General features: G+C 43.5%; 1 protein-coding gene across 2 annotated transcripts in view; it reads left to right on the forward strand.

The window, feature by feature from the left end:
* ASB18 (ankyrin repeat and SOCS box containing 18) overlaps positions 1–16,339 on the forward strand; it is a 63,433-nt gene that overhangs the window by 22,998 nt on the left and 24,096 nt on the right. For both annotated transcript variants that reach the window (XM_067740136.1, XM_067740135.1), the window contains one exon: positions 3,032–3,299. In XM_067740136.1, coding sequence (XP_067596237.1) covers positions 3,032–3,299 — 268 coding nt within the window. The remainder of the gene's footprint in view (positions 1–3,031; positions 3,300–16,339) is intronic.

The raw sequence follows: 16,339 nt of genomic DNA on the forward strand, positions 1-16,339 counted from the left end.
CGGCTCCAGCGGGGAAGCTGGGACACAGCCAGCGTCGTGGGGGAACAGCTCTCGGGAGACGCTCCTCCTAGAACCCAGGGGAGCCTGGGAAGGGGAAGGAGGGGGAGAAACCAGAGGTCCTCAAGTTGTATATGTCTGCATTCTTGTCGCCTGGACACTGTCGCTATGTGCCGGGCAGGCAAACATACCCCCAGGTAGAGAGAAGTCCCCTCACCCCATCTGGGATGAACAGACCTTCTGGCCATCAGGCTGCAGTGTGACCCCCTTGGCTGGCACTCTGCCTTGGGCACCCTTCCTCCCGGGCATCCCGATGCCACATGTTTACCGAGAGGGTTCATGTGTTGGAACCTGTGAGGATTTCAGACTCTGTGGTCAGTGGGCCAATGGCCAGTGCCCCGTGGCCCTGACTCGTGATCTCTGGCAGGCCAAGAATGAGGAAGGGCAGTTGTCAAAGCCCTGATCCAGTCTGTGTACACCTCACACAGGGGGAAGGGAATTAACCCAAACCCTGCCAAAGGGCTAAGCAGCTCAGAGCCACCAGCGAGGCGGCAGAGGCTGCGGGGAAGGCACGCGCAGGTCTAGTCTGGGCCAAAACCCCTCCCAGCCAAAGGCATCTCAGAGCCTTTTTGGGTCTCCTCTCCCTCACCTGTCCCAGATGGGGCCCACATCTTCCTCCAGAGGGCTGTGTGACCATTCAACCAAGAATGCCAACTGCTTGAATGTTCGATTAATGTTTTTTTAATCACGTGCCTCGCAGCCCTGGACACACACACACTCAGATGTTGCATTGATAGATATTAATGTCAGTTCATGGTCCGAATCAAAGCCTCCTTCCTGTTTTCCCCCTCAATCTTTCCACCCCTAAGTTTGCTGTTTTTCCATGGCACCGCTGTACGACAGGAGATTAGAGCATTGTGGCAGTGAGGGGACCTGAGATATTACCAAGCAAAAGGGCAGCCCTGGGAGTTAGTGCTGGCCTGAGGCCTCAGTGCAGGCTGGGAAGAGAGGATGGACACTCTGGACTCTGTGCTCTTTCAGCTCAGCCACCTGAATTCTCCCAGCTGGTCCAGTAGCAGAAATGACCAAACCCAGGCTGAGAACAGTGGTCCCGACACGGCCCTCGCTCATACAAGGACTTCCTGGAGGCCAATTCAGCTCCTCCTGAAGGGAGGCATGGGGAAGGGGACACACAGGTTCACAGTGGCTGGCTCCTGGGTACCACACCCACGATGGAATGCTGGCCCCATCAAGCTCGCGGTGCCAGGAAAGCATTAGCATGGAGGAGGGGATGTTCAGAGGGAGGTATCACATGGGGAGAAGCCTGCTTCTGTGCTCTTCCTGGTGGCAGAACCTGGACCAAGGGTGCGATTTACAGGAAGCTGATTGATGATTCAGGTTTACTGAATGAGAGCGCTGCCTTTGAACGGGATTCTCTGGAAGGCCTGATAGAAGCTCATCACCATCTCCAGGGACCTGGAGAAGGGCCCTAAGCTATGGCTGAGCTAAATGCCCAGCCAAGGCCCCTTCCCATCAGTCCAGGGGAAGACCTGGGAACCTTGGGTGGGTGAACAGAGCTGCTGATGGTGGGAATTTAGCATGCCCTAGAAAATGGAGTACCCCCTTCCTTGACCCGCAGTAAGTAAACTTCCTATCTCAGGAAAATGAGTAGAATCAACAACCAGGAGCTGCTCCTACAAGAATGTAGGTCACTGTTACGGTCATATCCATCATGCCCCTCAAATCAGACCCAGTCTTCACTGGGCAGGGCAGCTCAAACCCATGCAGGCCCACGTCCGCAGGGCCTCCAGCCACCATCACCCACCACCAGGACGACAGGCCCCCTCTTCCCCCACCGAGCGTGCACAACCTCCAGGCTGGGCCTTGGGGACGCGGGGCGGGCTGGAACCGTGCGCTGCATGGAGGTACGTAATTACGAGTGGTCTTTCAAACTGCTCAGCATGGGTCCCGGGAAGGAGGTGGCCTGTGAAAAGGGTCTCCTCCACAGCTCATTACAGCCACAGTATCGATTCTTCCATCATTATCAGAAGGCAACCCTGCCATGTGAAATCCTGTCCCTTGAAGTGTATTCACCAGGGACAGCTCTCCCCCATTTCCAGGAGTGCCCATAGCTGCTAACAACCTTCCACAGGCCTTTTGAAAGCCCAAAGTTTTCAGAGAAGTGAAATGTATAGTTCCTGCTCCATTCATCCCTCAAGAAAGAGCAACCCTACACACACACACACACACACACAAAACCCTAAAGAGCGCAAAGGAACAAACCAGAATTGTGCTCAATGCAGACCACCACATCAAAGGGTGCTTCTGAAACCCGGCCACTTCCAAGACAACTAAACTTTCCGAGTCCTTTTCTCGAGCAACCTTGGTGATGGGGGTCAGTTTGTTTTGTCTGTTTTCTTCTCCTCTTAATGATAAAGGGGTAAATTTGGGGCTCGAAAAGAGAGGGCTTGGATTCCAGAAAAATCCACAGCTCATTTTCCTCCCTCAAGCTGCCCCTAATTCAGAGTCTGGAAAATGTGAATTCCTCACGTAAATTCTCCCACTGTCCACCCTGCTTGTTCAGCTTTTAACTCCTCAAATCTTACCCAAGTTACCCTCATATTTCGCAAAACCCTCGTGCTTCTCAATAACTGCCCACCCCAATCTCTCCTTTGTATTTCTTCTCTCCCTGCTTCTCCATCTCTGTCTTTCCAGTGTGTCTCTGCCCTGTGTGCTGTTACTCTCTTTCTCCCCTCTTCCTACACTTCTTTCCCTTACTACCTCTCTGCCCCTCTCTGTCAGGGCCCTTTCACCTCTACCCCCAGGTCTCCCTCCATCCCTCATCCCTGATCCAGTTGCACCTCACTGGGTCTCTCTATCCCGAACCCTGAGCATCTCTGTGTATCTCCCTACGTGCCCACCTGGTACCTACTTCTAAGAGATGGTTTCACCCTATTTCAGTCTTAATGGACACCGCTCCCCACCAGCGTCCCCCGACTCACCTGACCTCTCCCCACCTCCCCTCCACCCCCAGGCCTCTGGACCCTGGAGTACAAGCGCGAGCTCACCACGCCCCTGTGCATCGCCGCGGCCCGGGGCCACACGGCCTGCGTGCGCCACCTGCTCAGCCGCGGCGCGGACCCCGACGCCAGCCCCGGCGGCCGCGGCGCCCTGCACGAGGCCTGCCTGGGGGGCCACATGGCCTGCGCCCAGCTGCTGCTGCAGCATCGCGCCGACCCCGACCTGCTCAGCGCCGACGGCCTGGCGCCCCTGCACCTCTGCCGCACGGCCGCCTCGCTGGGGTAAGGAGCCGGGTGGCCCCGGCCACCCACCCGACCCTCGACCCCCGACCCCTGACCCTGCCCCCGGACGCCCTCAGCGCCCCGACCCCACTCAGACCCCGGACCAGGCCTGCGTCACCGCTCCAGGCCCCGCCCCCAAGTCCACCCCGTAGGCCCCGCCCCCAGACCCTCGGCCTCGGCCCCGCCCGCCGCCTGACCCCGCCCGGATCGGGACCCAGACCCGGGAGCTCTCGGCCACGTCCGTCAGAGCCCCTTGGAGGCCACCGGGCCCCCCGCCCGGGCCTCAGCCCCAGCCCGGGCCCCGCGCCGGCTTAATTAGCGCTTGATTGCGAGCGCGGGGGGGGCAGGCGCCACACGGAGGTAATGAGCCGGTGATCACCGGCCCGCAGACGCCGGCGCTGGAGAATGCTAAAAGGCCACTGGCGGGGTTGGAGGCTGAAAAATTAGGGTTTTTAATGATAATTTTATGCAGAATAATTGTCACAGTGTGACATAAATGGTTAGCTCCTCGGGCGGGGCTTCGGCGTCCCACAAGCCAGCCGAGCTGCGCCCGCATTTTCGGGGCCCACCCCCTCCCAGGTGCCGGGGTTCTGGAAGTTCTGATGGTGCCGGGTCCAGCCTCGCGGCTGTCCTTGCGGAGGGTCTGTCCCTTCGGGGTCCAGTAGGTCCTGGGAGAGACGGCGGGGGCCCACCGCGTCATTGCATAGGATTTCTGTTCCGGGGGCCCAGCTTGCGTTGTGTCATCTTGACATTTCTTTTAGTCCCTGTTCTTGGGATTAAAATTTCTTGGCCTCTGTCTCTGTGATGACGATTAACTAAAATCACCATGTCAAGCGCAGGCAGGCAGGACTACTGGGCTCTCAGGGACCAAGGCGGAGGGGCACCGCCTACCAATGTCACGTGGAGCAGGGACTCAGAAAGGCACGTGGACGACCAGGAGTCTTGAAGGAAAGTGACTGAAAACAATATATTTTTCAAAAGCAGCTTTACTGCGTTGTAATTGCATATAGTAAACTGCGCATGCTTAAAGTATACAATCTGATAAATTTGGACACAGGCATGCACTCATGAAACCATCCCTATAATCAAGAGAGTGAACCCAGCCATCACCAGCAAAAGGTTCCCTTGCCCCATTGTAACCTCTCCCTCCTGCTCCTCCAATTTCCCACTGATCTGCTTTTGGTCACTATAGTTTAGTCTGAATTTACTAGAATTTTATGTGAATGGAATGTAGTCTCTTTTGTCTGGCTTCTTTCATGCAGCAATATTACTTTAAGATTTGCTTTGAAGCATATATTATATTTTTTATTTTCATTTTATATTGGAGCATAGTCAATTAACTGTGTCGTGTTACTTTCAGGGGTACAGCAAAGTGATTCAGTTCAACATATACATGTATCTATTCTTTCTTCAAATTCTTTTCCCATTTAGGTTATTATAGAATATTGAGCAGAGTTCCCTGTGCTATGCAGTAGGTCCTTGTTGGTTATCTATTTTAAATAGAACAGTGTGTACATGTCAATCCCAATACTTTGGAGAGCTGTCATACTGTTGTGTGTATCCATAATTCACTCCTCTTCATTGCTGAGTGATCTTCCAGGGTAGAGGATAACACAATGTATCTATCCACTCATATGTTGAAAGACACTTGACTGTTTCAGGCTTGGGGCTGTTACAAATAAAGTCGCTATGAACATTTGTGTACCAGCCTTTTTCTGGGTATATGCTTTCGTTTCTCCTGGATAAATACCTAGGCAGAGCTGTGTCACGTGATATGACTAAAAGATAATCTTTTAGGAAATGACCTTCCAAATTGGATCTACCATTTTACATTCCCACCAGCAATATATGAATGTTCTAGATGCTTCCCATCCTCTCCAATACTTGGTATGGTCACTCTTTAGCTGTAGACATTCTTTAGGTACTTAGGAATATTCCATTGTAGTTTTGATTTGCATCCCCCTGATGACAAGTGATGTTGGGCATCTTCTCATGTACTTATTTGCCATCCATTTATCTTCTTTGGTGAAGTGCCTGTTCAAATCTTGTGCCCTTTGAAAATATTGGGTTGTTTGTTTTCTTCTGAAATTTTGAGATTTCTTTATATATTCTGGATACAAGTCCCTTGTCAGGCATGCGATTTATAAATATTATCTCCCAGTTTCTGGGTTATATTTTCTTTCCTTAAAAGTGTCTTTTGGGGCTTCCCTGGTGGCGCAGTTGTTGAGAGTCCGCCTGCCGATTCTGGGGATATGGGTTCGTGCCCTGGTCCGGGAAGATCCCACATGCCGTGGAGCGACTGGGCCCGTGAGCCATGGCCGCTGAGCCTGCGTGTCCGGAGCCTGTGCTGCACAACGGGAGAGGCCACAACAGTGAGAGGCCCGTGTACCGCAAAAAAAAAAAAAAGAAAAGTGTCTTTTGGAGAACAGAAGTTCTTGCTTTTGGTGGCATCCAGCTGATCATTTTTTTCTTTTAGGGATTGTGTTGGGTTATTTTATCTTTAAAAAAAAAAAATCTTTGCCCAACCATGGCCACAAACATTTCCTCCTATGTTTTCCTCTAAAATTTTTAAAATAATTTTATATGTTACATTTAAGTCTGTGGCCCATTTTGAGTTAATATCTGAATATGGTGTGAGGTATGGATTGAAGCTTCTTTTTCTCTGCATGTGGATATCCATCTGTCAAAAAGCCTTTCCTTTCTCCATGGATTTGCCTTTGCACTTCTGTTGAAAATCAACTGACTACATATGTCTGGGTTTATTTCTGGCTCTCTTGTCAAGTACACACACAGGGCAAGGCCTGACCGATTCAACTGGTAAAGATCCACAGAGCCACTTGTAGATTCGGACTTTTAACGCTTACATAAACAGTGAAAAGAGTAATAGCCAGAAGTACCAATTCTGCACGGTCCCTGTCCCACACACCACAAAGGACAACACCCAAACGAAAGGGGCCAGACAATGGCAATGTGAGTTGCAGGAGACCCTGATACAGAACACCCAAATCTAGACCTCAGGTGAGCAGTTTTACAGTCTGCAGCTCTACTCTGAGGGGGGCAAGGCAGGAAGTCCCAGACCTCGTCAGAACCCAGGAGGTGATGAGAAACGTCTCAGGACGGCCTCCCAGGGGCCGTAGGGAGGTGAGTGGACGATGGTCTTGTAGCAACTCCTTACAAGACTTTCATTCTGGAGGATCACATAGGTCAGCAGTGGTTCAAACTTTTGTTTGCATGGCCTGTGTGGATACGTGCAAGTCGCTGGGGCTCCACGGCAGAGCTGTGGTTCTGTGTCTCTACTCCATTTCATTGCTCTATTGGTCCTTTTTGACAGCAGTACCACATTGTATTGAATATTGTAACTCTGTAAGAAATCTTCAAGTCAGGTAGTATAAGTTCTCCAGCATCATTCTTCATTTTCGAAGTTGATTTGGCTGTTCTAGCCTCTTCGCATTTCCACATAAATTTTAAAATCAGTTTGTCAGTTTCTACAAAAAAAGCTGCTGGGTTTTGACTGAGGTTAATGTGAATCTATAGATCAGTTTGGGGAGACTTGACTTAAAAATATTGAATATTTCAACCCATGAACCTGGTAAATCTCTCCAATAATTTAGATCTTTAGTTTCTTTCAGCTTTGTTTTATAGTTTTTAGTGTGCAGGGCTTAAACATATTTTGTCAGATATATCCCTAAGTATTTCATATTTTTGATGCTTTTGAAAGTGATATTTTTTTTTAACAATTTTTTTTTTTTTTTTTTTTTGCGGTACGCAGGCCTCTCATTGCTGTGGCCTCTCCCGTTGTGGAGCACAGGCTCCGGACGCGCAGGCCCAGCGGCCGTGGCTCACAGGCCCAGCCGCTCCGCGGCATGTGGGATCTTCCCAGACCGGGGCACGAACTCGCGTCCCCTGCATCGGCAGGCAGACTCTCAACCACTGCGCCACCAGGGAAGCCCTGAAAGTGATATTTTTATTCAAATCTCTGTTGTGGTAGCTACTATATAAATTGATAAGAAGTTATTTTTGTATGTTAATTTGAAACCTGCAACCTTGCTAAGCTTACTAACTGTTCTAGTAGCCTATCATAGATTCCATAAGATTTCTATGTAGACAATCATGTCATCTGCAAATAAAAAGAGTATTACTTCTTTTCCAATCTGGATGCCTTGTAGTACTTTTTCTTGCTTTATTGCACTAGATAAAACTCCCAGTGCAATGTTGAATAGAAGTAACGAGAGCAGACAACTTTCCTTATTTGTAATCTTAGAGGAATTAAATCTTTCACCATTAAGTATGATATTAGATGTAGATGACATTTTTCGGATTGAAAGAGTGCCTTTCTATCCCTACTCTGCTGAGAGTTTCTACTATGAATGGATATTGAATTTTCTAAATGCTTTTTCTGCATATATTGAGTTGATCATATGGTGTATTTTTTAGTCTGTTAATATAATTATTTACACTGATTGATTTTCAAATGTTAAACCAACCTTGCATTCTTCAGACCACAGTTTATAAATTGCTAGGTTTGATTTGCTGAAGTTTTTTCAATCTGCATCTATGTTCATGAAAGGTATTGATCTGTAGTTTTTTCTTGTAATGTTTTTGTCTGGTTTTGATATCTGAGTAATGCTGGCCTCAAAAATGAGTTGAGAAGTGTCCCCTTCTTGTCTATTTTCTGGAAGAGCTTGTGTAAAATTGTTATTATTTCTTCCTTAAATGTTTGGTAGAATTCATCCGTGAAGCTATCTTGGCCTGGAGTTTTCTTTATGAGAAGGTTTTTGGCTATGAATTCAATTTCTTTAATGGCTATAGTGCTATTCAGGATATTTCTCTCTTTTTGAGTGAGTTTTGATAGCTTGTATCTTTCAAGACATTTATCTCTTTCAATTGTTAAATTTATTGTCATAAAGTTGTTCCCTATTATCCATTTAATAGCTGCAGAATCTGTAGAATCATCACTCTCATTCATGATACTGGAATTTGTGACTTTTATTCTTTCTTCCCTGTTCAGTCTTGTTTTGGGTTTTACTGATTTTCTTTTTTGTTTTACTGTTTTATTTTTCATTGATTCTTGATAGGATCTTTATTGTCCTCCTTTCTTTACTTACATTGAGTTTTATTTGTTCTTGTTCTTCTATTTCTTAAGATGGAAGCTGATGTCTTTGATGATTTTTATTTTCTAATATAGGCTTTCAGTGTTATACATGTACCCTCTATGTACTACTTTAGCTGAATCCCACAAGTTTTAATATGTTAAAATTTCACTTTCAATCAGTTTTAAATATTTTCTAATTTCCCTTTAAATTTTTTCCTTTCGATTTTTTTTCTTTGAAACATAGGTTGTATAAAAACGTGTTATTTAGTTTCCAAACATTTGGGTATTTTCCAGATATCTTTCTATTATTTATTTCTAATTTAATTCCATTATAGTGAGAGAACTTACTTTGTATCACTTTACTCCTTTGAAATTTATTGAGTCTAGTATTACGATCCAAAATATATTCTATCTTGGTAAAATTTCCATGTGCACCAGAAAAGAATGCATATTCTGCAGTTGTTGGGTGGTGTGTTGTATAAATGTCAATTAAGTCACGTTGCTTAATAATGTTGTGTAAAACTCCTATATCCTTACTGATTTTCTGCCTACTAGTTTTACAGGTTATTGAAAGAGGAGTGTTGAAATCCTTGACTATAATCATGGATTTGTCTATTTCTCTTTGCAGTTCTATCAGTTTTGTTTCAAATATTTTGAAGCTCTATTATTAGTTACATAGATGTTTAGCATTTTTATTGCCTCTTGAAGAACTGACATCATTATTAAAAGATATTCTTTATCTCTGGTAATATTCTTTGCTCTGAAGTCTCCTTTGTCTGATATTAAAATATCCAGTCTGACATTAATATAGATTTCCTTTGATTAGTGTTAGCATAGTATACCCTTTTCCATTTGCATTAGTTATCTGTTGCTATGTAACAAATTACCACAAACTTAGAGACTTACTACAACACCCATTTATTGTCTCATGGTTTCTGTGGGTAGAGTTTGTGTGTGGCTTCACTGGGTCCTCTACTGCAGAGTCTCTCATATGACTGTCATCAAGGTGTCAACAAGGGCTAGGGTCTCACCTGAAGGGTCAACTGGGGAAGAATCTGCTATAAAATTCATATAGTTATAGGCAGAATTCAGTTCTTTGGGACTGTTGGACTGAAGGTCTCAGTTCCTTGCTGACTATTGATTGAAGGCCATGCTCAGTTTGTGTCTTTATTTTTAAAGTGGATTTCTTGTAGGCAGGTTATAATTGAGTCTTTTTTAATCCAATCTGGTAGTATTTGCCTTTTAGTTGGGTGTTTAGATCATTTACATTTAATGGGATTTTGATATGATTATGTTCAAATTCTGTTATTTCTTTCTATTCATCTCATCCATTCTTTGTTCCCTTTTCTTCTTTTTCTACTTTCTTCTATACTGAGTATTTTTCATGATTCCACTTTATCTCCCTTTTTGACTTATTATATATAACTTTTGGTTCTGTTATTTTAGTAGTTGCTTTAGGGTTTATAGTATACATCTTTACCACAGTCTACCCTCAAGTTGTATTATACTACTTCATGTATAATATAAAAACCATATGACACTATACTTCCATCTCTCTCCTCCTGACCTTTGCACTATTGGTATCATAGATTTTACTTCTGTATATAAGTCCCACAATGCATTGTTATTATTTTTGTTCAAAGTCAATTATCTTTTAAATATATTGAAATAATAAGAAAAAAAAGTTTTTATGTTTACCTATGTAGTTCCTATTTCCAGTTCCCTTCATTCCTTTGTATAGACTGAAGATTCCATCTGGGATCATCTTCCTTCTGCTTGGAGGACTTTCTTTAATATTTCTTATAGTGAAGGTCTGCTGGGGATGAAACCTTTTGGAGTTTGTATGTTTGAAAAAGTCTTTATTTCATCTGAGTGTTTGAAAGGTACTTTTTTTGGGTAGAGAATTCTAGGTTGACAGGTTCTTTTCTTCTTTCAGTGTTTTACACTCATGGCTCCACTGTCATCTAACTTGAATTTTTATTTATTTATTTTTTTAAATAAATTTATTTATTTATCTATTTTTATTTTTAGCTGTGTTGGGTCTTCGTTTCTGTGCGAGGGCTTTCTCCAGTTGCTGCGAGTGGGGGCCACTCTTCATCGCAGTGCACGGGCCTCTCACTGTCACAGCCTGTCCCGTTGCAGAGCACAGGCTCCAGACGCGCAGGCTCAGTAGTTGTGGCTCACGGGCTTAGTTGTTCCGTGGCATGTGGGATATTCCCAGACCAGGGCTCGAACCTGTGTCCCCTGCATCGGCAGGCAGATTCTTAACCACTGCACCACCAGGGAAGCCCTAACTTGAATTTTTAATCTTTAAATCTTCTATCTATCTGATCTTTGTTCTTTTGTATATAGTGTCCTTTTTTTCTGGCTTTAATATCTTCTCCGTTTCACTGGTTTTAAGCAATTTGATCATGATGTGCTTTGATGTAGTTTTCTTCATGTTTCTTGTCCTTGAGATTTACTGATTTCTTGGATCTGTGGGTTTATACTTTTCATCAAATTTGGAAAATTGTTGGCAATTATCCCTTCACATATTTTCTATATGATCCCCTCCTCTGCCTCAGGGACTCCAACTGCATATATGTTACACCACTTGAAGTTGTTCCACAGTTCACTAATGCTCTGTTTCTTTGTTTTTTTTGCATTTTTTTCTTATGTAATTGATTTACCTTTTGTTCTGAAATCCCTCATCTGCCGTTAATCCCATCCAGTGTATTTTTCATCTCAGACATTATAATTTTCAACTTTAGAAGCCCAAGCTTAGGTCTTTTTAAAATATCTTTCATGTCTTTACTTAACATGTTCAAGCTTTCCTCTAGCTTCTCAGATATACGGAATACAGTTCTAATAACTATTTTAATGTTTCTGTCTATCAATTCTATCATCTGGGTACGAATAACATTTTCTTTATTTTAACTTTATTCATTTTGTAAATTTCAGATTCACATAAGGCATAGTTGTGAGAGATAAGATATGTAGATATAAGAGTCAAAGTAGAAATGCTTATGAATATATTTCTCAATGATTATTTAAAGCTGTAAGTAGATAGCTATTCTGCATGGATACTAAATAAAGATTAACTTCTACCTCACTTTAACTTACAATTTCTATCCTTGAGTCATTTGGTAGATGATTTGCTGGTGTACAAAGTTGCCATCTGGTGACAAAATTATAGAAACCCCATCTATTTTTGAAAAGCACAGCTCTAAGTTCATCCAATAATGATTCCTTCCCTACAAGCATTCAATCGCAAGTTGTTGAACTCTACAAGGTGCTGGGGCTGCGCTGTGTTATACACAGTCTATTCCCGCAAGATGCTTTTGGTTTCAAAGGAAAGGAAGGTAATTTACAGCAGGTGCTAGACACTGAGCCAAGAATATGTAGAATCCACTATGTGCACGGAAGTTGAGAGTGTGAGCTGGTAAATCTCTACTGGAAATTTTCTAGGAGAGAAAGAGGCACCAGCTCTATTAAAGGACATAAGCCAATCAAATCAAAGCAAATGTCTTTCTATATACTAAGAAAACGGGCAAAATTATTAGGCAGTTTTACATTGATTGCACTCAGTTTTCATCATATTTTTATACCCTACAATTTTATATGTTACAAGTACATATTTTGCTACATCTGAGGTCTGGGTTGAATCCCAATTCCAACACTTAGTAGCTGTGCAAGCTTGGCTAAGTTATTTCATTTTTCTGTGTCTCACTGTAATATTTGAGCCTACTATGTAGGGTGGTTATTATGAGAATTAAATTAGCCAATGTAGGAAAAATGTTTAGAAGAGCACCTTGCATATAGTTAAGAATTACGTAGGTGCTGACTGCAATTCCTGAGGCCTCTTGTATAATCATTGTGTCTATCTTACGAGAATTGAAAAAACATTTCACTGTTTTTAATTAATATGGGGTTTGTGGTTTCTTTTATCTCCATATTTGTTGGTCATCTATCATTTATTCCCAGTAATATCTCTAGTCAAGAACATACTCCCAATTATAACATATTCCTATGGAAAATATAACCCATTTGATGATATTGCATGTCTAGGAACACACCATGCTTCCCACCCCCCCAAGAATGCATGTCTATATTTACTTTTCTGTTGTTCAAAATTAACTTCTCTAAGTGCAGCATGGTATCCTGGATTGGATCCTGGAACAGAACGTGAACATTAGTGGGAAAAGTGGTGAAAGTCAAACAAGGTCAGTTAATAGTTTTGGACTGATGTTAATTTCTTAATGTGGGCAAAGGTACCATAATAATATAAGATGTGAACTTCAGAGGGAGCTGGATGAAGAGCATTTGGGAACTCTGCACTATCTTTGCAACTCTTCTGTAAATCTAAAATAATTTTAAAATAGAAGGAGTTTTAAAAACCAAGTTTTCTTCATACCTTGGGCTCCAAACTTCCACCTTACAGTATTAGAAAAATATTGCCCTTTACTAAGAAATGAGGATTATCACCTACTCAGAACACAAAATATTGTGAATCCTGACAACAGCCCTTAAGACAAACCAACAAGCTTACATTCGGAGCTGAGACACATGCAGACCGTTCAAGCTACTCGGCTTACACACTGTGCGATAGAAACTCATTTCCTGGCTTCAGCTGGTTTTTCAGAAATCATTCAGATGTAGCACATTGTTTAATAAAGAAAGACTTTTAAAATGTCTTTATATTAACATGGGGCTTTTAAACTCTCTTTTCTTTTGTCTTTCTCTTCCTCTTTGTTCTTTTTCTTCTCCTTTTCTCTTCTGTCTCCTTACGTCTCTCTACATGACTCTTTCTCCCTGGTGATTTCATTTGACAGTCTTGACTTCGTTAAATCCACGCTACTGGGGGAAAGTTTAAGATATGCGACGAACACACCAGAAGTTCAGGCAGAACTATGCAACAGCTGACTTAGAATATCAATGATTTGATGGAAGATGCTGGCGGGTCCCCTTGAACACCTCTACAATAACATAGCCAACTACCTTGAAGGATAAAAGTTAACAGATGTCAGAGAGGGCCTGAGGTTTAGCCCACGGCTTTTCAGCTCTGAAGAGTCCCCCTAAAGTTAGACTCCGAGGAGGTCTGGCTTCCAGTAGTATAAACATTATCACTTTGACAGGAAAGAGCTTTCTCCAGAACCTTTTTATACATAGTAGATTTTAGGTCATCCTTAATTTTTTTACCTTACAGTAGAGAGGGGGTCGTTGACCTACATACAGAGCCACTTCATTTTCTTACTCTTGATGACAATGGTCTCCACACCTAGGGACCCAGTTCTGCTGCCTCCCCTTTTAGTCAGCAATTCTCCATGGGTGCAGGACTTTAAAACCTTTGAGTCTCTGAGTTCCTGGGATTTTAAAAAAAAATTATCTGTGCTTCCTTCCAACCAGCAAGCTTCAGAATTCAGAATTCAACACACAAAAAGGGATATCGGAGCTTTAATCTAGGAGCCTTTTGAAGAGATTTTCCCAAAAAGAAAAGTTCCAGTAAAGTTACTCTCTTCACGTTAGTAGCCTGCATGCCAGCCTCGCCCTATTTATTATCAGACTCCTCTCCTTGACCTTTTTAAAATTCTGAGATAATTAAAATGAGAAAAGAATGAACAGAGTCCTGATTCTTTTTCTCATCTAAAGCTGTCTTGATTTAAACAAAAGTGAGGAGGGTTTGCTTCCTTCACAAACGTATTAGTTAAAAAGCATGCAAGTTTACTTCTTGGTCCCAGTTGTGTCAATTCAACTAAATAAAAATTCATTCGTAAGCCAGAATTGGACTTGTGGAAGCAGCTAATTATCTTGGGAGGAAAAAATTATTGAAGAAAATCATTGGACAATTCTTTTCTAACTCAGACCTGGCACGTTGAAATCTGGGCAGAGAGAAAGGAAGTATGACTCTTCCTGAGGAAAGAAAGGCACTCTCTGGTCAGGATTTGAACAGGGACAACTATTCTGAGTCCTCGCCCCAACCCCCAAAGCCTTTGCCTAATAACAGGAGGTTTGCTTGCATGAGGTTCCAGCTCATGAGCATCGATGTATATTCCACTAAACGGTCCACTCTCCACATCCCAGATGAGTGACAGATCGTTGTTCAAGTGGAGGGGAGAAAACATGGTCTGCTTCAACAGGACTTTGAGGCATCTCAAGGAATATTAAAGAACAAGGTGTCAGCTAGGGGCTACTCCCACTGGATGATTTGATATTTGTAGAAGAACTTCACTTTTTTTTTTTTTCCTTTTCTGCCATGCGGCACGTGGGATCTTAGTTCCCTGACCAGGGATCGAACTCGCGTCCCTGCAGTGGAAGCATGGAGTCTTAACCACTGGACCACCAGGGAAGTCCAGAACTTCACATTCTGAGCACTTGCAAGTGTCTTACATGCTATGATCCTCCCCGCAGGCCTGCAAGGCATGGTTATCCCCAGTTTACAGGTTAGAAACCTGAGGCTCACCAACAGCCCATGTTTTGCCGTTAAGTGGCACAGTGTAAACTGTCAGAGCCAGGTTTGAAAGCCAAGCGCCGTAAGGGAGACGGATGTTGAGAGGTAGCGTCTCCCTTGTTAACCTAATTTTTTCAAAAACTGCTGATAGTCAGAAAGCAGCTCTGCTCGTCTCTAATCACGGCCTTTCAAACATGTTCTGTCGTAGGTTTAGCCTCCTTCCTTGCCACGTCTGGCATCTCAGGCAGATTCCTCAGTTTTCTGGTCACTTGACAAGTTCTATTTGAATACCGACAACTCGCTGTCAGGAATTAAAAGAGGTAATCCAGGCCAGATCAAACCTTCACCCTCTGGGCAAAATCCTTGATCAGACACCTCAGGAAAGATATACAAATGGCCAATAAGCAAACAGAAAGGTGCTCAACATCACTCGTCATCAGGGAAATGCAAATTAAAACCATGAGGAAATATGCTTTACGTTACACCCGTGAGGGTGGCTAGAGTCAAAAAGACAGACAACACCAAACACTGGCAGGAATGTGGAGCAACGGAAACGTCACACACTGCTGTTAGGAGTGTATAATGATGTAACCACCTTGGAAAACTGTTCAGCAGTTTCTTTTAAAGTTGAATATACACCTACCAGCAATTCCACTTCTAGATATTTATCCAAAAGAAATGAGAACGTATGTCCACGAGAAGACTTACATTAAAATGTTCATAGCAGCTTTATTCATAAGAGCCAAAAGATGGAAATACCCAAATGCCCATCAGTATCAAAAGGAGAACGAATTTTTTCATTATGGTGAGTCCATACAATTAAATATGACTCAGAAATAAACCAGAATGAGTTACTCACGCATGCAACAATGTGGATGAGCGTCAAAGACATTCTGTGGAGCTAAAGAAGCCAGACACAAAAAGGTAGAAAATTCTAGAAAAGGCAAAACATGGTGAGAGAACTCAGAACCATGGTTGCCTGTGGGGGTGATGACTGGCTGGTAGCAAACACAAAGGAAATTCTTGCAGAGATGAAAATATGCTACGTCTTGGCTGGGATGTTGGTTACAAACTTGTATTCCTTTGCCGATTTCTGCACCTGTGCGTTTCTCTGTATGCAAATTTACCTGACTTAAAAAATATATGCATATAAAACTGTTCCCTCATACAAGTCCCAGCTCCCCCCCACCTCACCCTCATCCCTGCCTAAAAAGCGAGTAGAGTCTTTTATTTCACTTTTCCTCCTTCTCTTCACCTCACTCTGATGCCTCTGGGTCTCCCTCTTCATCCAGCGTGCTGGGGCCGGGGGAGGAGAGAAAGGCTGCCCATTTCTTGTTGAGGCGGGGACACTGGTGAAGCTTCCAGAAAGTCAGATACTCCTTCAAGGGCAAGTGAAGCAAACAGTGGAGCTATAACTTCTCTAAGTTTGCTCCCTAAATCAGTCCTCAGTCCCCCAAAAGGCAGAATTTCACTCGCCGTCCGGGGAGAATTTGCCGAAAATACCCGCTGCGGCCACAACCA

Source organism: Pseudorca crassidens, chromosome 6, assembly GCF_039906515.1.
Source record: "Pseudorca crassidens isolate mPseCra1 chromosome 6, mPseCra1.hap1, whole genome shotgun sequence".
Taxonomy (NCBI): Eukaryota; Metazoa; Chordata; class Mammalia; order Artiodactyla; family Delphinidae; genus Pseudorca; species Pseudorca crassidens.